This window comes from Phyllobates terribilis, unplaced genomic scaffold (genome assembly GCF_046119375.1).
Source record: "Phyllobates terribilis strain yellow unplaced genomic scaffold, ASM4611937v1 Scaffold_3__8_contigs__length_932513732, whole genome shotgun sequence".
In the NCBI taxonomy this organism is placed as follows: Eukaryota; Metazoa; Chordata; class Amphibia; order Anura; family Dendrobatidae; genus Phyllobates; species Phyllobates terribilis.
Window position 1 is genome coordinate 33,271,149 of NW_027362763.1, and position 25,265 is coordinate 33,296,413.

The window sequence follows — 25,265 nt, forward strand, 5'->3', positions numbered from 1 at the left end:
ATGAAAGAAGAGACATAAAGAGGCAGCCGACGCGTTTCACCAAAAAAAAGACAAAAACTAAAGAAAGATCTGAAAGCAACGAAATGTTACAGCCGCAAGTATGAAGAAAAAAGTATCAGGTCAGGAATGGGGAAAACGGCAGGTCCTTCTATGGATGTTATTACTATTATTATTATTACTATTATTATTATTATTATTATTACTATTATTATTATTACAATCATTATTATTGTTATTAGCATTAATATTATTTTTAGTAATATTATTATTATTACAGTTACTATTATTATTATTGCTGGTACTATTAATGTTATTATTACTATTATTACCATTATTTTTGCTGTTACTATTACTAGTGTTATTATTTATTATTATTATTATTATTACAATCATTATTATTGTTATTATCATTAATATTATTTTTAGAATATTTTTATTATTATTATTTTTACAGTTACTATTATTGTTATTATTACTATTATTATTACCATTATTTTTGCTGTTACTATTACTAGTGTTATTATCAATTATTATTATTATTATTATTATTACTACTATTATTATTGCTTTTACTGTTTTTTATTAATAATATTATTATTACAATTACTATTATTTTAACGGTTACTAGTTTTATCAGCATTATGATTATTGTTATTATTAATATTAATAATAGTATTATTATTACAATCAATATTAAAGTTATCATTAATATTATTTTTTAGTAATATTGTTATTATAGTTATTGTTATTACAGTTATTGTATTATATTGTATTGTATATTATTGTAGTTACTATTGTTACTATTATTATTATTGCTGGTACTATTAATGTTATTATTACTATTATTATTACCATTATTTTTGCTGTTACTATTACCTGTGTTATTATCTATTATTATTATTATTGTGATTATTAATAATAGTGTTATTATTACAATCATTATTAAAGTTATTATCATTAATATTATTTTTAGTAATATTGTTATTATTATTACAGCTACTATTATTGTTATTATTACTATTATTATTACCATTATGTTTGCTGTTACTATTACTATTACAAGTGTTATTATCTATTATTATTATTAATATTATTATTGCTTTTACTGTTTTTTTATTATTAATATTATTATTACAATTACTATTATTTTAGCTGTTACTATTTTTTTCAGTATTATTATTATGATTACTATGATCAATAATTATTAGCATTACCTTTCCTGACCAGCAGGTGGCAGCAGGGCATCTTTCAATTCATTCACTCTCTTCAATGGCTGCAGTCGTACGGTTCCTCTCCAGACCAATAGATGGCAGTGTCTGCGCAGGCGCCGATTTGTGTACTATAATACACTGACCGCGGTCGTTGGTTTCACGTCACTTCCGGTGTGTAAGCCGGGCAGGAAGCATACGGTGCCGGAGAGAGTCGCGGTGAGTGTCGGGGGGGGGGTGTTCTGGTAGCCGAGCTGGACTCCCTAAGATTGGAGTCACTAGTAGCAGCCGATCCAGTGTGCGGGCGGTTGAGGACTGGTATCGCACTAAAAAAAAAAAGCCTAAAGCAGCCAATCAGAGCTCGGCTTTCATTTCTTTAGTGCCGGGTTACAGATGAAAGCTGCGCTCTGATTGGTTACTTTGTCTGTAGGCTCCTATGTGAAGAATTAAAGGGCTGCTCCATCTCTCTGGAATCAGTGCTGCGTCTCTCTCAGATCCTTCCTTCCCAGCATTCTTCATCTCCCCCACGCTGACACACTGTGACGAGCTCAGCAGCTGTGTGCGGCGATCCTGTCCCGTCAGCTTTAGTATATGGCGTCTCTGTCTGCGACACCTGCGGTGCGACTGGACGTGGTCGTGCTGCGCCTCCGAGGAGACCGCGACCACAGCGAGCGAGTCACAGCACGTCCAGCCCGGGGGGGCCGCTTTGTTTTTTTGTTGTTGCTTGTCACGGTTGCAGCCTCCTCGGAGGGACGGTGTGACCCCTTCACAGTGACACCAGTGGGCTTTGGTTGCACGGTGACCGGTGTCGCTGCCAGAGCCGCCATAGACTTGGCCTCCCTCAGGACCTTGATGTTTTATTTCGGTCGGGCAGAAATAATTGCGGCTGTCTGGGCTTCTATACATTTTGAGAACCCGTCCAGAAAATGAAGTTGGCACAACGTTGTGGCGTCTGCATCCTGCCCCCCCCCCCCCTGCCGCTATCAAGACAACCTATCAATGGCCGATCACGTCATAAAAGACAGTAATCGTCATCCGAGCAGACTCTAGAGACTGACAGCAGCGGTCAGAGCCGGATCCAGTCTTTGCTGATAGAGGCAGCTCCATACAGCCGTCACTAAGAATCCCGGGGCGGATCCACCCAGGGCTGGAGGCCCAGCGGCCCCCGGGGCGGTTCCACCGAGGGCTGGGAGGCCCAGCGGCTGTATACTGTGCCCCCACTGTATGACAGGAGCCGGCCCATCTCCTCCCACGAGGTTCAGGCTTTTCCTACAGAAACAATCCTCCATAAAACATGGCTGGATAAGTCATAGACAACAGAGGGGTCCGGTAATGAGACCAGGGCTGTGGAGTCGGTGTCGGTATAAAATGGACCAACTCCGACTCCAAAAATATGTAATACATTGGGTGCAGTCGTTCAGTGCAGTTTGTGGGGAATATTGTTTCATAAGAATTTGGGAAAGTTCTGAAATGTCCTATAAATGTCCGTCCTATTCCTGATCTCGGGGTCTGGACTTTACTGAGATGAATCTGTGCTGCGGGAAATTCATCACTTACACATGAGCCAAGTATGAGGGGGGTCTGTGTATGAGGGGGGTCTGTGTATGAGGGGGGTCTGTGTATGAGGGGGGTCTGTGTCGTGGAAATTTGAGGAATAAAAAACAAAGCAGCACAAAGTATGTGAACATGAAATATATGAAATCTGAATAGCATTACTGCTGTAGAAAAAAGAAATGAGAAATCTTAGCACATAAATTGGCCAATTCATGTGTACCTGGTAGCCACGCTAAGGCATCTCTCAAAAATACCAGGACCCCATGAATGTGAATCTGCTTGCGTGTGGGACAGTAAGATCCCGCCGCTTGGTAATACGCGCCCCATGGTCCCCATCTGCTGTGCACATGCTGCGGAGATTTCTGCTGGGGATTATCATTGCGGAAAAATCCACAGCGTGTCCATTAATTTTGCAGAAGCGCTGTGTTTTAGCCGCCATTGACTTGCATTGAATCGCATAATATCCGCATGACTACATGCGATTCATAGGGACGAGCGCACCTCCTATAATGGTCATTTCAAAAAGTTTATTGAACATAGATTGTCTATCAAAAAAATCATTTAAAAAGCTATAAACATGGTATATAGGACGTCCCCCGCCAGGGAAATATCATAAATAACCATATATAATAAATATATAGCCCCAAGATATATAACATGCAAGTCAAAGATCACTAATACAAAGGTGAGACCCAGAATAGCATTAGATGAAGCATCCAGTGTATAGGAGCACGATTATATCCTGTGGAAAAAGACCTAGTAGGTATCAATAGATGTAACTGCTGTAAGTGCATCACAAGGAGCCCGCAGCAATCTGGATATAAAGGGTAATTGTGAATAACCCCCACATGTAAGGCTATTCACCCTGGAAGAAGTGCACGAGGATCGTCATTAGAGCCTCATATCCTCACAGCAGGGGGGCTGCGCTGTTCTGGCTGTTCCGGGGGGGGGGGGAGGGGCTGCGCTGTTCTGGCTGTTCCGGGGGGGAGGGGCTGCGCTGTTCTGGCTGTTCCGGGGGGGAGGGGCTGCGCTGTTCTGGCTGTTCCGGGGGGGAGGGGCTGCGCTGTTCGGGGGGGAGGGGCTGCGCTGTTCTGGCTGTTCCGGGGGGGGGGGGGGGCTGCGCTGTTCTGGCTGTTCCGGGGGGGGGCTGCACTGTTCTGGCTGTTCCGGGGGGGGGCTGCACTGTTCCGGGGGGGGGGGGGCTGCGCTGTTCTGGCTGTTCCGGGGGGGGGGGGGGGCTGCACTGTTCTGGCTGTTCCGGGGGGGGGGCTGCGCTGTTTCGGGGGGGGGGGGGGCTGCACTGTTCTGGCTGTTCCGGGGGGGGGCTGCGCTGTTCCGGGGGGGGGGCTGCGCTGTTCCGGGGGGGGGGGGCTGCGCTGTTCTGGCTGTTCCGGGGGGGGGGGGCTGCACTGTTCTGGCTGTTCCGGGGGGGGGCTGCGCTGTTCCGGGGGGGGGGGGCTGCGCTGTTCTGGCGTTCCGGGGGGGGGGGGGCTGCACTGTTCTGGCTGTTCCGGGGGGGGGCTGCGCTGTTCCGGGGGGGGGGGGGCTGCGCTGTTCTGGCTGTTCTGGGGGGGGGGGGGGGGCTGCGCTGTTCTGGCTGTTCCGGGGGGGGGGGGGGGGGGCTGCACTGTTCTGGCTGTTCCGGGGGGGGGCTGCGCTGTTCCGGGGGGGGGGGGGGCTGCGCTGTTCTGGCTGTTCTGGGGGGGGGGGGGGGGCTGCGCTGTTCTGGCTGTTCCGGGGGGGGGGCTGCACTGTTCTGGCTGTTCCGGGGGGGGGGGGGGGGCTGCACTGTTCTGGCTGTTCTGGGGGGGGGCTGTGCTGTTCTGGCTGTTCCGTGGGGATGCCGGCGCTGTGTTTTCTGGCAAGGCTGCATTGGATCTGTAGCTGCCGATTGGCTGCAGCGCTCACGTGTCGTACCGGTGCAGACACCTCTGGTAGCGCCGCAGTCCTGGAGACGGATGTATAATGGACGTCCTGAGACTTTCTGTCCTTCTCTATTCCGGAGGTCGGCGCCTCTGATACATAAAACCGGAAAAAAGTTCTCGCTGATGTAATGTGAAAAGATCGGTGTATAAGGGGTTAAGAGATAAAAGCCGAGCTCTGATTGGTCGGACATGTCTGATAAATCTCCCCTGCTCTCCAGGTCCCGGCTCTGAGATTAACCCTTGTGACTTGTGTTCTGCAGATCTCCTTATTCTCCCCTGGATCACGTGAGAGGAGCGCGGCCGCCGTCCTCAGGGGGGCGCTATGGTGTTCTACTTCACTAGTAATGGTAAGTGTCTCGTCAGTGGGGTCCGCACCTCCTGTGTTATGTGAAGTGCAGACCCCAATAACACCAGGTCTAGCGCTGCTCATACATTCACCACAAGCTGGATGGTCTAGGAAATGTCTGGTGCGGGGGTCTTTGGCTGCAGCAGTGTGAGAAGAAGGACCCCGTCAGGAGCGGCCCCCCGATCAGATGGACTCTGTAATACCTCCTTCCTCCTGCAGATGTCACTCACAGCTTCCCAATATGAGGCAATCTGGTTTAATTTCCGCACCCCGACCATCTTATCTGGGAATGGAGCTAATGTTTCCTGTTATCAGCCATTTCTGTCCTTCAGAGGGATTCAATCAATTATTTCTTTGCTTCTCTTGCAGTCGCCTCTCCGCCGTATACGATATACATGGGAAAAGACAAGTATGAGAGTAAGTAATATTAGAGATACGGACGCCGAATAATGGGGGGGCTCTGTCTTCTCAGATGTTACTTATATTTCTTTTTTAATTATCTTTCAGATGAGGATCTTATAAAATATGGCTGGCCGGAAGACGTCTGGTACGTGGTAGCTGTATATAACCTCTGTAGGGAAACCGCCCCGCGCTCTGTATGATGTATAATCGCCATATAGTGGCCGCCCCGCGCTCTGTATGATGTATAATCACCATAGAGCGGCCGCCCTGCGTTCTGTATGATGTATAATCTCCATAGAGCGGCCGCCCCGCGCTCTGTATGATGTATAATCACCATATAGCGGCCGCCCCGCGCTCTGTATGATGTATAATCACCATAGAGCCACAGCCCCGCGCTCTGTATGATGTATAATCACCATAGAGCGCCTGCCCTGCTCTCTGTATGATATATAATCTCCATAGAGCGGCCGCCCTGCTCTCTGTATGATGTATAATCACCATAGAGCGGCCGCCCTGCTCTCTGTATGATGTATAATCACCATAGAGTGGCTGCCCTGCATTCTGTATGATGTATAATCACCATAGAGCGGCCGCCTCGCACTCTGTATGATGTATAATCACCATAGAGCGGCCGTCCTGCTCTCTGTATGATATATAATCTCCATAGAGCGGCCGCCCTGCTCTCTGTATGATGTATAATCTCCATAGAGCGGCCGCCCCGCGCTCTGTATGATGTATAATCTCCATAGAGCGGCCGCCCCGCGCTCTGTATGATGTATAATCTCCATAGAGCGGCTGTCCTGCTCTCTGTATGATGTATAATCACCATAGAGCGGCCGTCCTGCTCTCTGTATGATATATAATCTCCATAGAGCGGCCGCCCTGCTCTCTGTATGATGTATAATCTCCATAGAGCGGCCGTCCCGCGCTCTGTATGATGTATAATCACCTTAGAGCGGCCGCCTCGCACTCTGTATGATATATAATCTCCATAGAGCGGCCGCCCTGCTCTCTGTATGATGTATAATCACCATAGAGCGGCCGCCTCGCACTCTGTATGATGTATAATCACCATAGAGCGGCCGTCCTGCTCTCTGTATGATGTATAATCACCATAGAGCGGCCGTCCTGCTCTCTGTATGATATATAATCTCCATAGAGCGGCCGCCCTGCTCTCTGTATGATGTATAATCTCCATAGAGCGGCCGTCCTGCTCTCTGTATGATATATAATCTCCATAGAGCGGCCGCCCTGCTCTCTGTATGATGTATAATCTCCATAGAGCGGCCGCCCCGCGCTCTGTATGTTGTATAATCTCCATAGAGCGGCTGTCCTGCTCTCTGTATGATGTATAATCTCCATAGAGCGTCTGACCTGCGCTCTGTATGATGTATAATCTCCATAGAGCGGCCGCCCCACGCTCTGTATGTTGTATAATCTCCATAGAGCGGCTGTCCTGCTCTCTGTATGATGTATAATCACCATAGAGCGTCTGACCTGCGCTCTGTATGATGTATAATCACCATAGAGCGGCTGTCCTGCTCTCTGTATGATGTATAATCTCCATAGAGCGGCCGTCCTGCTCTCTGTATGATGTATAATCACCATAGAGCGGCCGCCCTGCTCTCTGTATGATGTATAATCTCCATAGAGCGGCCGCCCTGCTCTCTGTATGATGTATAATCTCCATAGAGCGGCTGTCCTGCTCTCTGTATGATGTATAATCTCCATAGAGCGGCCGTCCTGCTCTCTGTATGATGTGTAATCTCCATAAAGCGGCCGCCCTGCGCTCTGTATGATGTATATTCACCATAGAGTGGCCGCCCCGCGCTCTGGATGATGTATAATCTCCATAGACCGGCCGCCCCGCACTCTGTATGATGTATAATCTCCATAGACCGGCCGTCCTGCTCTCTGTATGATGTATAATCGCCATAGACCGGCCTCCCTGCGCTCTGTATGATGTATAATCACCATAGACCGGCCTCCCTGCGCTCTGTATGATGTATAATCACCATAGAGCGGTCTCCCTGCGTTCTGTATAGTATATAACCTCCATAGAGCGGCCGCCCTGCTCTCTGTATGATGTATAATCTCCATAGAGCGGCCGCCCTGCTCTCTGTATGATGTATAATCACCATAGATCGGCTGCCCTGCTCTCTGTATGATGTATATTCACCATAGAGCGGTCTCCCTGCGTTCTGTATAGTATATAACCTCCATAGAGCGGCCGCCCTGCTCTCTGTATGATGTATAATCTCCATAGAGCGGCCGCCCTGCTCTCTGTATGATGTATAATCACCATAGATCGGCTGCCCTGCTCTCTGTATGATGTATAATCACCATAGAGCGGCTGCCCTGCGTTCTGTATAGTATATAACCTCCATAGATCGGCCGCCCTGCTCTCTGTATGATGTATATTCACCATAGAGCGGCTGCCCTGCTCTCTGTATGATGTATATTCACCATAGAGCGGCCGCCCTGCTCTCTGTATGATGTATAATCTCCATAGAGCGCCCGCCCTGCTCTCTGTATGATGTATATTCACCATAGAGCGGCCGCCCCGCGCTCTGTATGATGCATAATCTCCATAGACCGGCCGCCCTGCTCTCTGTATGATGTATAATCTCCATAGTTCGGCCGCCCCGCGCTCTGTATGATGTATAATCACCATAGAGCGGCTGCCCTGCGCTCTGTATGATGTATATTCACCATAGAGCGGCCGCCCTGCTCTCTGTATGATGTATATTCACCATAGACCAGCCGCCCTGCGCTCTGTATGATGTATAATCACCATAGAGCGGCCGCCCTGCTCTTTGTATGATGTATAATCTCCATAGACCCGCCGCCCTGCTCTCTGTATGATGTATAATCTCCATAGACCCGCCGCCCTGCTCTCTGTATGATGTATAATCACGATAAAGCGGCCTCCCTGCGCTCTGTATAGTATATAACCTCCATAGATTGGCCGCCCTGCTCTCTGTATGATGTATAACCTCCATAGATCGGCCGTCCTGCTCTCTGTATGATGTATAATCTCCATAGACCGGCGTCCTGCTCTCTGGATGATGTATAATCTCCATAGAGCGGCCGCCCCGCGCTCTGTATGATGTATAATCTCCATAGAGCGGCTGTCCTGCTCTCTGTATGATGTATAATCACCATAGAGCGGCCGTCCTGCTCTCTGTATGATATATAATCTCCATAGAGCGGCCGCCCTGCTCTCTGTATGATGTATAATCTCCATAGAGCGGCCGTCCCGCGCTCTGTATGATGTATAATCACCTTAGAGCGGCCGCCTCGCACTCTGTATGATATATAATCTCCATAGAGCGGCCGCCCTGCTCTCTGTATGATGTATAATCACCATAGAGCGGCCGCCTCGCACTCTGTATGATGTATAATCACCATAGAGCGTTCGCCCTGCTCTCTGTATGATGTATAATCACCTTAGAGCATCTGACTCGCACTCTGTATGATGTATAATCACCATAGAGCGGCCGTCCTGCTCTCTGTATGATGTATAATCACCATAGAGCGGCCGTCCTGCTCTCTGTATGATATATAATCTCCATAGAGCGGCCGTCCTGCTCTCTGTATGATATATAATCTCCATAGAGCGGCCGCCCTGCTCTCTGTATGATGTATAATCTCCATAGAGCGGCCGCCCCGCGCTCTGTATGTTGTATAATCTCCATAGAGCGGCTGTCCTGCTCTCTGTATGATGTATAATCTCCATAGAGCGTCTGACCTGCGCTCTGTATGATGTATAATCTCCATAGAGCGGCCGCCCCACGCTCTGTATGTTGTATAATCTCCATAGAGCGGCTGTCCTGCTCTCTGTATGATGTATAATCACCATAGAGCGTCTGACCTGCGCTCTGTATGATGTATAATCACCATAGAGCGGCTGTCCTGCTCTCTGTATGATGTATAATCTCCATAGAGCGTCTGACCTGCGCTCTGTATGATGTATAATCACCATAGAGCGGCCGCCCTGCTCTCTGTATGATGTATAATCTCCATAGAGCGGCCGCCCTGCTCTCTGTATGATGTATAATCTCCATAGAGCGGCTGTCCTGCTCTCTGTATGATGTATAATCTCCATAGAGCGGCCGTCCTGCTCTCTGTATGATGTATAATCTCCATAAAGCGGCCGCCCTGCGCTCTGTATGATGTATATTCACCATAGAGTGGCCGCCCCGCGCTCTGGATGATGTATAATCTCCATAGACCGGCCGCCCCGCACTCTGTATGATGTATAATCTCCATAGACCGGCCGCCCTGCTCTCTGTATTATGTATAATCTCCATAGACCGGCCTCCTTGCGCTCTGTATGATGTATAATCGCCATAGACCGGCCTCCCTGCGCTCTGTATGATGTATAATCACCATAGACCGGCCTCCCTGCGCTCTGTATGATGTATAATCACCATAGAGCGGTCTCCCTGCGTTCTGTATAGTATATAACCTCCATAGAGCGGCCGCCCTGCTCTCTGTATGATGTATAATCTCCATAGAGCGGCCGCCCTGCTCTCTGTATGATGTATAATCACCATAGATCGGCTGCCCTGCTCTCTGTATGATGTATATTCACCATAGAGCGGTCTCCCTGCGTTCTGTATAGTATATAACCTCCATAGAGCGGCCGCCCTGCTCTCTGTATGATGTATAATCTCCATAGAGCGGCCGCCCTGCTCTCTGTATGATGTATAATCACCATAGATCGGCTGCCCTGCTCTCTGTATGATGTATAATCACCATAGAGCGGTCTCCCTGCGTTCTGTATAGTATATAACCTCCATAGATCGGCCGTCCTGCTCTCTGTATGATGTATATTCACCATAGAGCGGCTGCCCTGCTCTCTGTATGATGTATATTCACCATAGAGCGGCCGCCCTGCTCTCTGTATGATGTATAATCTCCATAGAGCGGCCGTCCTGCTCTCTGTATGATGTATAATCACCATAGAGCGGCCGCCCCGCGCTCTGTATGATGCATAATCTCCATAGACCGGCCGCCCTGCTCTCTGTATGATGTATAATCTCCATAGTTCGGCCGCCCCGCGCTCTGTATGATGTATAATCACCATAGAGCGGCTGCCCTGCGCTCTGTATGATGTATATTCACCATAGAGCGGCCGCCCTGCTCTCTGTATGATGTATATTCACCATAGACCAGCCGCCCTGCGCTCTGTATGATGTATAATCACCATAGAGCGGCCGCCCTGCTCTTTGTATGATGTATAATCTCCATAGACCCGCCGCCCTGCTCTCTGTATGATGTATAATCTCCATAGACCCGCCGCCCTGCTCTCTGTATGATGTATAATCACCATAAAGCGGCCTCCCTGCGCTCTGTATAGTATATAACCTCCATAGATTGGCCGCCCTGCTCTCTGTATGATGTATAACCTCCATAGATCGGCCGTCCTGCTCTCTGTATGATGTATAATCTCCATAGACCGGCGTCCTGCTCTCTGGATGATGTATAATCACCATAGAGCATCTGACCTGCGCTCTGTATGATGTATAATCTCCATAGAGCATCTGACCTGCGCTCTGTATGATGTCTAATCACCATAGAGCGGCCGCCCTGCTCTCTGTATAATGTATAATCTCCATACAGCGGCCGTCCTGCTCTCTGTATGATGTATAATCTCCATAGAGCGGCCGTCCTGCTCTCTGTATGATGTATAATCTCCATAGAGTGGCTGCCCTGCATTCTGTATGATGTATAATCACCATAGAGCGGCCGCCCCGCGCTCCGTATGATGTATAATCACCATAGAGCGGCCGTCCTGCTCTCTGTATGATGTATAATCTCCATAGAGCCGCCGCCCTGCTCTCTGTATGATGTATACTCACCATAGAGCGGCCGTCCTGCTCTCTGTATGATGTATAATCACCATAGAGCGGCCGCCCTGCTCTCTGTATGATGTATAATCACCATAGAGCGGCCGCCCCGCGCTCTGTATGATGTATAATCTCCATAGAGCGGCCGTCCTGCTCTCTGTATGATGCATAATCACCATAGAGCGGCCGCCCCGCGCTCCGTATGATGTATAATCACCATAGAGCGGCCGTCCTGCTCTCTGTATGATGTATAATCTCCATAGAGCGGCCGTCCTGCTCTCTGTATGATGTATAATCACCATAGAGCGGCCGCCCTGCTCTCTGTATGATGTATAATCTCCATAGAGCGGCCGTCCTGCTCTCTGTATGATGTATAATCACCATAGAGCGGCCGTCCCGCGCTCCGTATGATGCATAATCACCATAGAGCGGCCGTCCTGCTCTCTGTATGATGTATAATCTCCATAGAGCGGCCGCCCTGCTCTCTGTATGATGTATAATCTCCATAGAGCGGCCGTCCTGCTCTCTGTATGATGTATAATCTCCATAGAGCGGCCGCCCTGCTCTCTGTATGATGTATAATCTCCATAGAGCGGCCGTCCTGCTCTCTGTATGATGTATAATCTCCATAGAGCGGCCGCCCCGCGCTCTGTATGATGTATAATCACCATAGAGCGGCCGCCCCGCGCTCCGTATGATGTATAATCACCATAGAGCGGCCGTCCTGCTCTCTGTATGATGTATAATCTCCATAGAGCGGCCGTCCTGCTCTCTGTATGATGTATAATCTCCATAGAGCGGCCGCCCCGCGCTCTGTATGATGTATAATCTCCATAGAGCGGCCGTCCTGCTCTCTGTATGATGTATAATCTCCATAGAGCGGCCGTCCTGCTCTCTGTATGATGTATAATCTCCATAGAGCGGCCGTCCTGCTCTCTGTATGATGTATAATCTCCATAGAGCGGCCGCCCCGCGCTCTGTATGATGTATAATCACCATAGAGCGGCCGCCCCGCGCTCCGTATGATGTATAATCACCATAGAGCGGCCGTCCTGCTCTCTGTATGATGTATAATCTCCATAGAGCGGCCGTCCTGCTCTCTGTATGATGTATAATCACCATAGAGCGGCCGCCCCGCGCTCCGTATGATGTATAATCACCATAGAGCGGCCGTCCTGCTCTCTGTATGATGTATAATCTCCATAGAGCGGCCGCCCCGCGCTCTGTATGATGTATAATCACCATAGAGCGGCCGCCCCGCGCTCCGTATGATGTATAATCACCATAGAGCGGCCGTCCTGCTCTCTGTATGATGTATAATCTCCATAGAGCGGCCGTCCTGCTCTCTGTATGATGTATAATCACCATAGAGCGGCCGCCCCGCGCTCCGTATGATGTATAATCACCATAGAGCGGCCGTCCTGCTCTCTGTATGATGTATAATCTCCATAGAGCGGCCGCCCCGCGCTCTGTATGATGTATAATCTCCATAGAGCGGCCGCCCTGCTCTCTGTATGATGTATAATCTCCATAGAGCGGCCGTCCTGCTCTCTGTATGATGTATAATCACCATAGAGCGGCCGCCCCGCGCTCCGTATGATGTATAATCACCATAGAGCCGCCGCCCTGCTCTCTGTATGATGTATACTCACCATAGAGCGGCCGTCCTGCTCTCTGTATGATGCATAATCACCATAGAGCGGCCGTCCTGCTCTCTGTATGATGTATAATCTCCATAGAGCGGCCGTCCTGCTCTCTGTATGATGTATAATCTCCATAGAGCGGCCGCCCCGCGCTCTGTATGATGTATAATCACCATAGAGCGGCCGCCCCGCGCTCCGTATGATGTATAATCACCATAGAGCGGCCGCCCAGCGCTCTGTATGATGTATAATCACCATAGAGCGGCCGCCCCGCGCTCCGTATGATGTATAATCACCATAGAGCGGCCGTCCTGCGCTCTGTATGATGTATAATCTCCATAGAGCGGCCGTCCTGCTCTCTGTATGATGTATAATCACCATAGAGCGGCCGCCCCGCACTCCGTATGATGTATAATCACCATAGAGCGGCCGTCCTGCTCTCTGTATGATGTATAATCTCCATAGAGCGGCCGTCCTGCTCTCTGTATGATGTATAATCTCCATAGAGCGGCCGTCCTGCTCTCTGTATGATGTATAATCACCATAGAGCGGCCGCCCCGCGCTCCGTATGATGTATAATCACCATAGAGCGGCCGTCCTGCGCTCTGTATGATGTATAATCTCCATAGAGCGGCCGTCCTGCTCTCTGTATGATGTATAATCTCCATAGAGCGGCCGTCCTGCTCTCTGTATGATGTATAATCTCCATAGAGCGGCCGTCCTGCTCTCTGTATGATGTATAATCTCCATAGAGCGGCCGTCCTGCTCTCTGTATGATGTATAATCTCCATAGAGCGGCCGCCCTGCTCTCTGTATGATGTATAATCTCCATAGAGCGGCCGCCCTGCTCTCTGTATGATGTATAATCACCACAGAGCGGCCGCCCTGCTCTCTGTATGATGTATAATCTCCATAGAGCGGCCGCCCTGCTCTCTGTATGATGTATAATCTCCATAGAGCGGCCGCCCTGCTCTCTGTATGATGTATAATCACCACAGAGCGGCCGCCCTGCTCTCTGTATGATGTATAATTTCCATAGAGCGGCCGTCCTGCTCTCTGTATGATGTATAATTTCCATAGAGCGGCCGTCCTGCTCTCTGTATGATGTATAATCTCCATAGAGCGGCCGCCCTGCTCTCTGTATGATGTATAATCTCCATAGAGCGGCCGTCCTGCTCTCTGTATGATGTATAATTTCCATAGAGCGGCCGTTCTGCTCTCTGTATGATGTATAATCTCCATAGAGCGGCCGTCCTGCTCTCTGTATGATGTATAATCTCCATAGAGCGGCCGTCCTGCTCTCTGTATGATGTATAATCTCCATAGAGCGGCCGCCCCGCGCTCTGTATGATGCATAATCACCATAGAGCGGCTGCCCTGCTCTCTGTATGATGTATAATCTCCATAGAGCGGCCGTCCTGCTCTCTGTATGATGTATAATTTCCATAGAGCGGCCGCCCTGCTCTCTGTATGATGTATACTCACCATAGAGCGGCCGTCCTGCTCTCTGTATGATGTATAATCTCCATAGAGCGGCCGTCCTGCTCTCTGTATGATGTATAATCACCATAGAGCGGCCGCCCTGCTCTCTGTATGATGTATAATTTCCATAGAGCGGCCGCCCTGCTCTCTGTATGATGTATAATCTCCATAGAGCGGCCGCCCTGCTCTCTGTATGATGTATAATTTCCATAGAGCGGCCGCCCTGCTCTCTGTATGATGTATAATCTCCATAGAGCGGCCGCCCTGCTCTCTGTATGATGTATAATCTCCATAGAGCGGCCGTCCTGCTCTCTGTATGATGTATAATCTCCATAGAGCGGCCGCCCTGCTCTCTGTATGATGTATAATCTCCATAGAGCGGCCGCCCCGCGCTCTGTATGATGCATAATCACCATAGAGCGGCCGTCCTGCTCTCTGTATGATGTATAATCACCATAGAGCGGCCGTCCTGCTCTCTGTATGATGTATAATCACCATAGAGCGGCCGTCCTGCTCTCTGTATGATGTATAATCACCATAGAGCGGCCGCCCCGCGCTCTGTATGATGCATAATCACCATAGAGCGGCCGTCCTGCTCTCTGTATGATGTGTAATCTCCATAGAGCGGCCGTCCTGCTCTCTGTATGATGTATAATCTCCATAGAGCGGCCGTCCTGCTCTCTGTATGATGTATAATCACCATAGAGCGGCTGCCCTGCTCTCTGTATGATGTATAATCACCATAGAGCGGCCGTCCTGCTCTCTGTATGATGTATAATCACCATAGAGCGGCCGCCCTGCTCTCTGTATGATGTATAATCACCATAGAGCGGCCGTCCTGCTCTCTGTATGATGTATAATCACCATAGAGCGGCCGCCCTGCTCTCTGTATGATGTATAATCACCATAGAGCGGCCGTCCTGCTCTCTGTATGATGTATAATCTCCATAGAGCGGCCGTCCTGCTCTCTGTATGATGTATAATCACCATAGAGCGGCTGCCCTGCTCTCTGTATGATGTATAATCACCATAGAGCGGCCGTCCTGCTCTCTGTATGATGTATAATCACCATAGAGCGGCCGTCCTGCTCTCTGTATGATGTATAATCACCATAGAGCGGCTGCCCTGCTCTCTGTATGATGTATAATCACCATAGAGCGGCCGTCCTGCTCTCTGTATGATGTATAATCACCATAGAGCGGCCGCCCTGCTCTCTGTATGATGTATAATCACCATAGAGCGGCTGCCTTGTGCTATGTATGATTATATAACCTCCTGTCTTTCCTCCCCAGGTTCCATGTGGATAAGCTCTCCTCCGCTCACGTTTACCTCCGGCTACACAAGGTCAGTCTTTCCTCCTCACGCTTCCGGTCGCCCGTAGATGTTCTTCCATGTTATTAATGTGAGTTTGCTGTTGCAGGGACAGACGATGGACGACATCCCGAAAGACGTCCTGACGGACTGCGCTCATCTGGTGAAGGCCAACAGCATCCAAGGTCCTTGTGGTGATGGGGGGAATCCACCTACTTGTCCCGACCCCTGGTGTGACCTCTGACCCCAACACCTCAGGGAGGGGGCGGTCAGGGCTGCAGGGAGGAGCAGAGTATGCAGAGGTCCCCCGCCCGTTATCCTGGCCCCTGAGGGCCACACCTGGACACTGTACAGGAGATGATAATGTCCTGTTTCTTCTCCCTACAGGCTGCAAAATGAACAACATCAATGTTGTGTACACGGCGTGGAGCAACCTGCGCAAGACCGGGGACATGGACGTCGGGCAGATCGGATTTCACCGGCAGAAAGATGTAAATGCTGAGAAATGGATGTGCGAGCCCAGCATGGTGCAGGCACAGAGGGGCGCGGGCACTGGGGTGCTTGTAGGTGCAGGCACAGAGGGGCGCGGGCACTGGGGTGCTTGTAGGTGCAGGCACAGAGGGGCGCGGGCACTGGGGTGCTTGTAGGTGCAGGCACAGAGGGGCGCGGGCACTGGGGTGCTTGTAGGTGCAGGCACAGAGGGGCTCGGGCACTGGGGTGCTTGTGGGTGCAGGCACAGAGGGGCGCGGGCACTGAGGTGCTTGTAGGTGCAGGCACAGAGGGGCGCGGGCACTGGGGTGCTTGTGGGTGCAGGCACAGAGGGGCGCGGGCACTGAGGTGCTTGTAGGTGCAGGCACAGAGGGGCGCGGGCACTGGGGTGCTTGTAGGTGCAGGCACAGAGGGGCGCGGGCACTGGGGTGCTTGTAGGTGCAGGCACAGAGGGGCGCGGGCACTGGGGTGCTTGTAGGTGCAGGCACAGAGGGGCGCAGGCACTGGGGTGCTTGTGGGTGCAGGCACAGAGGGGCGCGGGCACTGGGGTGCTTGTGGGTGCAGGCACAGAGGGGCGCGGGCACTGAGGTGCTTGTAGGTGCAGGCACAGAGGGGCGCGGGCACTGGGGTGCTTGTAGGTGCAGGCACAGAGGGGCGCGGGCACTGGGGTGCTTGTGGGTGCAGGCACAGAGGGGCGCGGGCACTGGGGTGCTTGTGGGTGCAGGCAGTGGGGCGGACGCTGGGCCCCCTGTGGGGCGCGGGCAGAGTCCGAGGTGGGCGCTGGCAGAGTCCGAGGCGGACGTCGCCGGGGCCCCTGTGGGGCGCGGGCAGTCATGCATTTTTACAACAGTCTTTTCTTTGAGACCTGATAATTTATCGGAACGTTCACACGGACATGTTATCCGTGGAACCCATTCTACATCAGAGATTACTGGCAGTGACTTTTCTTGTGGCTTTTGCAGCAGATCCACACTAAACTCCAGTGTGAACGAGTCCCAATCTCTGTTCTAGAAATCCTATATACTGTATATTGCAATGTGCCCAGCAGATGGCGCTCCAGAGCCACAAGGCGAGCGAGGCCGTGTCCATCACACAAGCTGCAATCACGGCGTACGTGACTTGCTCTGTGAGTATCTGATCGCGGGCGGAAGAGCGTTACACTACGACATAAGACCCCGGCAGCCGTGTGATGGTGGTGACCCTCGTGTAGATAGTCTGGTGATACGTGAAATCAGTGTATCGACCCTATCAATACATAACATTAAAGGGTAAAGAGAGAAGTTTTTGTAGCCCCTTGTCAGATGTTTTCATCGTTGGGGTCCGGGTCACTGAAACAAAGGGGGCAGAAGTGTTGATCTAATCGGGATGAATAGAAGGTCTGAACACCCTTCCGAGGGTCCGCAGATCATGTCTGTCGCCATCGCAGGAGCTCTCAGGACCCGGCCCCCCCCCAGATCATGACTTCTACCACCTGGCTCTGACCTGTCAGACATCACCTCTGAGGGTCCGTTACGTCTCTTCCAGGTGAAGAGCATCAATGTCGAGAAGAAAGTCAACGAGATCCTGAACCGGTTGGAAAAAACAAAAGACGAGCGATTCCCGGATCTGGCGGCAGAGAAGGAATCTCGAGACCGGGAGGAGAGGAACGAGAAGAAAGCTCAGATCCAGGAGATGAAGAAGAAAGAGAAGGACGAAGTCAAGAAGAAGAAAGAGATGGAGGAACTCAGGTCAGTGTCACATCCAGCGTACAATAATCTGCTGACGGGGGGGCTCGTAGTGAGGGGGTCTCCATCCACCATAATACCGCTGACAGGTGATGAGAAGAACAAAGCTCTGGTGACAGTGGAGGTGGGATATAATATGGGGGACTAGCGAATAAGTGATTGTGAGAGGCCAAATTGTGGGGTGTTCCCGATATACGGCAGGTCTTGTGGGGTGTTCCTGGTATACGGCAGGTCTTGTGAGGTGTTCCCGGTATACGGCAGGAATTGTGGGGTGTTCATGGTATACAGCAGGTTGTGGGGTGTTCATGGTATACAGCAGGTTGTGGGGTGTTCCCTGTATACAGCAGGTTGTGGGGTGTTCCCTGTATACGGCAGGTTGTGGGGTGTTCCCTGTATACGGCAGGTTGTGGGGTGTTCCTTGTATACGGCAGGTTGTGGGGTGTTCCCTGTATACGGCAGGTTGTGGGGTGTTCCCTGTATACGGCAGGTCTTGTGGGGTGTTCCCGGTATACAGCAAGTCTTGTGGGGTGTTCCCGGTATACAGCAGGTCTTGTGGGGTGTTCCCGGTATACAGCAGGTCTTGTGGGGTGTTCCTGGTATACAGCAGGTCTTGTGAGGTGTTCCCGGTATACGGCAGGTCTTGTGAGGTGTTCCCGGTATACGGCAGGTCTTGTGGGGTGTTGCCGGTATACGGCAGGTCTTGTGGGGTGTTCCTGGTATACGGCAGGTCTTGTGAGGTGTTCCCGGTATACGGCAGGTCTTGTGAGGTGTTCCCGGTATACGGCAGGTCTTGTGCGGTGTCCCGGTATACGGCAGGTCTTGTGCGGTGTTCCCGGTATACGGCAGGTCTTGTGCGGTGTTCCCGGTATACGGCAGGTCTTGTGAGGTGTTCCCGGTATACTGCAGGTCTTGTGAGGTGTTCCCGGTATACGGCAGGTCTTGTGGGGTGTTCCCGGTATACGGCAGGACTTGTGGGGTGTTCCCGGTATACGGCAGGTCTTGTGAGGTGTTCCCGGTATACGGCAGGACTTGTGGGGTGTTCCCGGTATACAGCAGGTCTTGTGAGGTGTTCCCGGTATACGGCAGGTTGTGGGGTGTTCATGGTATACAGCAGGTTGTGGGGTGTTCATGGTATACGGCAGGTCTTGTGAGGTGTTCCCAGTATACGGCAGGTCTTGTGCGGTGTTCCCGGTATACGGCAGGTCTTGTGCGGTGTTCCCGGTATACGGCAGGTCTTGTCTTGTTCCCGGTATACGGCAGGTCTTGTGAGGTGTTCCCGGTATACGGCAGGACTTGTGGGGTGTTCCCGGTATACGGCAGGTCTTGTGAGGTGTTCCCGGTATACGGCAGGACTTGTGGGGTGTTCCCGGTATACAGCAGGTCTTGTGAGGTGTTCCCGGTATACGGCAGGTTGTGGGGTGTTCATGGTATACAGCAGGTTGTGGGGTGTTCATGGTATACGGCAGGTCTTGTGGGGTGTTCCTGGTATACAGCAGGTCTTGTGAGGTGTTCCCGGTATACGGCAGGAATTGTGGGGTGTTCATGGTATACAGCAGGTTGTGGGGTGTTCATGGTATACAGCAGGTTGTGGGGTGTTCATGGTATACAGCAGGTTGTGGGGTGTTCATGGTATACAGCAGGTTGTGGGGTGTTCCCTGTATACGGCAGGTTGTGGGGTGTTCATGGTATACGGCAGGACTTGTGGGGTGTTACCGGTATATGCAGCTATGATAGATGTCTGAACATGCAGAGCATCGCAGCTTGTGCAGTGGTCGCAGACTGGGGCTTGAGCTCATGCTAGTAAAGCTTCCTACAAGAGGCATGAGATCAGAACTGGAGTGTGGAGGAAGCGATGGAGGAAGCGATGGAGGAAGCGATGGAGGAAGCGCTTGCTCAGGACTGTGAAGACGATCCAGGTGATGACTTTGAACCCCAGATCTCCAACAAGTCAGTCCTCCTCGGGAGGCTGCAGCGAGTGACGCAGCAGACACATCTGGGATCTTGTGGCATCCGTGCCTCCATGGGACACCGGCGTGTTATGTGCATCCTGCATATTAATCCCGTATATTCTCTCTCACCAGGAATTACACCTCCTTGATGAAATCGGAAAATATGTCCACTAATCAGGTAAGAAAAGAAACAACTTCTGCACCTTTTTAAGCCAAAAGTGGCGTGTAAAAGTTTGGGCACCCCTGGTCAAAACTACTGTTATTGTGAACAGTTCAGCAAGTTGAAGATGAAATGATCTATAAAAGGTCTAAACTTACAGATGACACGTTTCCATTGTATTTTAGGCAAAAAAAAAAAAGTTGTAATTTTTTACATTGTAAAAATTGCAAAAAGGAAAATGGGCCGATGCAAAAGTTTGGGCACCCTTGGAGATTTGTGCGCTCAGATAACTTTGACTAAGGCTTCAGACCTTAATTAGCCTGTTAGGGTTATGGCTTGTTCACTATCATAGTTAGGAAAGGCCAGGAGATGAAAATGTCACAACTTTATAAAAGCCCGGCCTCCTCTAACCTTGTGCCAAAAACCAGCAGCCATGGGTTCTTCTAAGCCGCTGCCGAGCACTCTGAAAATGGTGGAGGCCACAAAGCAGGAGAAGACTATAAGAAGATAGAAAAGCATTTTCAAGTTGCTCTTTCCTCAGTTTGAAATGTAATTAAGAAATGTCAATTAACAGGAACAGTGGAGGTCAAGATAAGATCCGGAAGACCAAGCAAAATCTCAGTGAGAGCCGCTCGTAGGATTGCTAGAGAGGCAAATCAGAACCCCTGTTTGACTGCAGAAGACCTTCAGAAAGATTTAGCAGACTCTGGAATTGTGGTACATTGTTCTACTGTTCAGAGACACCTGCACAAATATATTGAAGAATCATCAGAAGAAAACCTCTCCTGCATCCTCACCATAAAATTCAGCATCAGAAGTGCAAAAGAACATCTAAACAAGCCTGATGCATCCTGGAAACAAGTCCTGTGGAACGATGAGGAAAACTAGTAATCTGGTCACAATGATCACAGGTATGTGTGGAGAAAAAAGGGCACAGACTTACAGGAAAAGAACATCTCACCAACCATTAAGCATGGGGGAGGATCAATCATGCTTTGGGGTTGTGTTGCAGCCAATGGTACGGGGAACATTTCACGGGTAGAGGGAAGAATGGAGTGAATGAAATTTCCACAAATTCTTGATGCAAACGTAACATCATCTGTAAAAAAGCTGAAGCTGAAAATAGGATTCTACAAATGGATGATGATCCTAAACACAAGTCACAATTCACAATAGACGACCTCTAAAGGCGCAAACTGAAGGTTTTACAATGGCCCTCACAGTCCCCTGATCTGAACATCATTGAAAATCTGTGGCCAGACCTCATAATAGCAGAGGATGCAAGACGACCCAGGAATCTCACAGAACTGGAGGAATTCTCCAAGGAAGAACGGATGAAAATCCTCAAAGACTCTTGTCTGGCTACAAAAAGCGTTTACAAGCTGTGATACTTATAAAAGGGGGTTCTACTAGGTACTAACCATGCAGGGCGCACAAACTTTTGCATCGGCCCATTTTCCTTTTTGTCATTTTTAAAATGAAAAAGATGAAAAAATATATATATTTTTTTTGCCTAAAATACAATAGAAATGTGTCTTCTGTAACTTTAGGCTTTCAGAGATCATTTCATCTTCAACTTGCTTAACTGTTCACAAGAACCGGAATTTAGACCAGGGGGTGCCCAAACTTTTACATTGTCACTGTACATTGTGTCTTGTTATTGCCATTTTTCAAGATCAATGAATGGGAAGACTCCTGTTTCCATCCAGAGACTAAGAACCACTCCTCATTTGTTCCTGCTCACAGCGCTGCAGGACTCGTCACTAATGTGTCATCATTTAATAAAATGCGTCTTTAAAGGATGTGGGCGCCTTTCCGGATATTTTTTTATTTTATTTATTTTTTATTTATTTTTTATTTTTTATTTATTTATTTTTTTTTATTTATTTTTTTTTTTTTTTTTGCTTAAATGCCTACATTTTAGTTTAAAAATAAACATTGCAATACGTTTTCATAAAAAAAAAAAAATGTTGCACCATTCGCCTTCTACACGAACTTTGTAACTTGTCTTTTTAAGAGCTCCCCTTGTCCTGATTTATAGCTGCAGACTAGATGAAAAGTTGAGCTGAACCTTGATGTGGTCATAAATCAGCTGAGAAAATTACAAAGGACCCCAAAAAATATAAAACATAAAGTCTCCCCTCGAAAAATGCTTCATGAAAAGTTTCGAATATGTCTGCTCTTCCGTTCCATACCGTCAGGGCCGAAAATGTTTTGCACCCTTGAAATTGCTCCAGAAAATGGAAGTATTTCTCCCACAAAATGATTGCGGTTACACGTTTTGTTATACACATGTTTATTTCCTTCGTGTGTTTTGGAACAACACAAAAAAAAAAAACAGAAAAAGGCAAATTAAACATAATTTCACACAAAACCCCCAAAATGGACCGTATGAAAATGTGGGTAAACAACTTTGTTTCCACCAAGTGATGCTCGTTCAGACCCGTCTGTGGCAAGTAACAGGTGTGGGCAATATGAAAATCACACCTGAAACCAGATAAAAAGGGGAGAAGTTGACTCAATCTTTGCATTGTGTCTGCGTGTGTCACACTTAAGCATGGAGAACAGAAAGAGGAGAAGAGAACTGTCTGAGGACTAGAGAACCAAAATTGTTCGAAAATATCAACAATCTCAAGGTTACAAGCCCATCTCCAGAGATCTTGATGTTTCTTTGTCCATGGTGCGCATCATAATCAAGAAGTTTACAACCCATGGCACTGTGGCTAATCTGGAAGTGGACGGCAGACAAAAATTGATGAAAGGTTGCAACACAGGATAGTCCGGATGGTGGATAAGCCCCAATCAAGTTCCAAAGAAATTCAAGCTGTCCTGCAGGCTCAGGGTGCATCAGTGTCAGCGTGAACTATCCGTCCCCATTTGAATGAAATGAAAGCCTGTGGCAGGAGACCCAGGAGGGACCCTACTACTGACACCGAGACATAAAAAAGCTACTCTCCAGTTTCCAAAATGTACGTGAGTAAGAGAAAATCCTTCTGGGAAAGCGTCATGTGGACAGATGAGAGACCAAGATAGAGCTTTTTTGTAAAGCACATCATTCTACTGTTTACCAAAAACAGAAGGAGGCCTGCAAAGAAAAGAACACACTACCTACAGTCAGATATGGTGGAGGTTCAATGATGTTTTGGGTATATCCTGCCTCCTTTGGCACTGTGTGCATGGCATCATGAAATCTAGGTCATGGGTCTTCTAGCAGCACAATGACCCCAAACATACTTTAAGAAGCCCCCAGAAATGGATGGAAACAAAGTGCTGGAGAGTTCTGAAGTAGCAGCAATGAGTCCGGATCTAAATCCCATTGATCACCTGTGGAGAGATCTTACAATTGCTGTTGGGAGAAGACGTCTTCACATATGAGAGACCTGGAGCAGATTGTAAGATCCCGGCTGAGGAGGAAGAAGCTGATGGTTATAGGAAGCGATTGATCGCAGTTATTTATTACACAGGGTGCTACCAAATATTAAAGTGAGGATGCCAACAATTTTGTCCGAACCATTTTTTGGGGTTTTGTGTGACATTATGTCCAATTTTTTTATTTTTTTTTTTTCTTTCCAATTCACACAATGGAAATAAACGTGTAACTGCAATAACTTTCTTGGAGAAATAATTCATTTTCTGTAACCGTTTTTAGGGTGCCAACACTTTCAGCCATGACTGTCTATCCACTGACCTTTCCTTTTCCCTTCCTAATGCCGCCAGCACAATCCTTCCCAAGCACCTTATTCTGTGGTCACATGGTATCTTATGCCCCGCCCCCGAGGAGCAGATTTGCTTTTTGACAACCCCGACTACTATCATTGTATACAGATTTAGAGTTCGGGATCATAACTGTATAAAATTGTTTGTTCTCTCCAGGACGGGAACGACTCCGACGACTTCATGTAACGCGGGCAGCGGCCGTCGTCAGAGACTATTCTACGTTGGTCTGAGGACCATCTTACTCAATGCCAAAATAAAGAGTCTGTGCATTCAGTACCTGCTTCACTGCTCCGGCCGGCCTCCCTCAGCCGCCATGAATCCCTTCGGGGTGAGACGGGGCTGCCTTCATGTATCATGGAGAATTTGGGGGTGGATACGATGGGTCCGCTGGGCCGGCAGCCTCCTGTGGACCGCTCCTGCCCATAAGCGTCGCTCTATGCAAGAAGCCTCCAGAGACTCTACATCCCGCTGTGACTTCTCGCTGCTGCACTTTGTGGACTCGATCGCCCGTTGGCAGCTGCTGGAAGGAAGGTTTTAGCATTCTTAATGCTCTTGCACATCTCGGAGTTGTATTTTTTTTTTTTTTTTCTGGATGCTCCTGGGGTTCACTTCTGGACGTCACTGGCACCATTGAGCGGCCTCATCTCGCTGCCTGTCTCAGTTCAGGTGCATGGAACAAGCAAGCTGGCAAATAAAATAAATGGCTGTGGGACGGGTCTGTACTTTTATTTTAAGCTGCGGTATCGAATGTTCACTCGTATACAGAGTTATTGAGGTGGGGAACCTTAAAGGGGAACTCTGGGGAGATCAAATGTATTTCAATCCACATTCTGTCAGAAACTATAAAGGCTTGCATCCCTCCTATCTGCTGCTTCATGTGCTTTAATAAGTTCTCACAGCGCTCCTCCTCCTCCTGCCTGAGGGCTGCTGCTCCTCCTCCTGCTCCTGCCTGAGGGCTGCTGCTCCTCCTCCTGCTCCTGCCTGAGGGCTGCTGCTCCTCCTCCTGCTCCTGCCTGAGGGCTGCTGCTCCTCCTCCTGCTCCTGCCTGAGGGCTGCTGCTCCTCCTCCTGCTCCTGCCTGAGGGCTGCTGCTCCTGCTCCTGCCTGAGGGCTGCTGCTCCTGCTCCTGCCTGAGGGCTGCTGCTCCTCCTCCTGCTCCTGCCTGAGGGCTGCTGCTCCTCCTGCTCCTGCCTGAGAGCTGCTGCTCCTCCTCCTCCTGCCTGAGGGCTGCTGCTCCTCCTCCTCCTGCCTGAGGACTGCTGCTCCTGCTCCTGCCTGAGGGCTGCTGCTCCTCCTGCTCCTGCCTGAGGGCTGCTGCTCCTCCTGCTCCTGCCTGAGGGCTGCTGCTCCTCCTCCTGCTCCTGCCTGAGGGCCGCTGCTCCTCCTCCTCCTGCCTGAGGGCCGCTGCTCCTCCTGCTCCTGCCTGAAGGCCGCTGCTCCTCCTCCTCCTGCCTGAGGGCCGCTGCTCCTCCTCCTCCTGCCTGAGGGCCGCTGCTCCTCC

General features: G+C 49.7%; 1 protein-coding gene across 3 annotated transcripts; it reads left to right on the forward strand.

Moving 5' to 3' along the window:
• The first annotated feature begins 1,326 nt into the window (after window positions 1-1,326).
• Window positions 1,327-24,477, forward strand: CCDC25 (coiled-coil domain containing 25). Of its 3 annotated transcripts, none has more exons than XM_073672905.1 (11): window positions 1,327-1,427; window positions 4,948-5,034; window positions 5,403-5,450; window positions 5,541-5,580; window positions 15,708-15,759; window positions 15,836-15,911; window positions 16,114-16,217; window positions 17,227-17,341; window positions 17,740-17,942; window positions 20,021-20,066; window positions 23,922-24,477. In XM_073672905.1, the coding sequence occupies exons 2-10, from the start codon at window positions 5,010-5,012 to the stop codon at window positions 20,060-20,062; spliced, it is 705 nt and encodes a 234-aa protein (XP_073529006.1). In that variant the 5' UTR covers window positions 1,327-1,427; window positions 4,948-5,009; the 3' UTR covers window positions 20,063-20,066; window positions 23,922-24,477. The 3 variants fall into 3 exon arrangements, with proteins under 3 accessions (XP_073529006.1, XP_073529007.1, XP_073529009.1); XM_073672906.1 differs by having other exon boundaries at window positions 17,264-17,341; XM_073672908.1 differs by lacking the exon at window positions 17,227-17,341.
• The last annotated feature ends 788 nt before the right edge of the window (window positions 24,478-25,265 follow it).

Bases quoted from the DNA above. Each gene is read 5' to 3' on its own strand.
- CCDC25 (XM_073672905.1), top strand. From the start codon at position 5,010: ATGGTGTTCTACTTCACTAGTAATG. The intron at 5,035-5,402 runs GTAAGTGTCTCG...CTTCTCTTGCAG, and splicing joins GTTCTACTTCACTAGTAATG to TCGCCTCTCCGCCGTATACG. The intron at 5,581-15,707 runs GTACGTGGTAGC...TTTCCTCCCCAG, and splicing joins GGCTGGCCGGAAGACGTCTG to GTTCCATGTGGATAAGCTCT.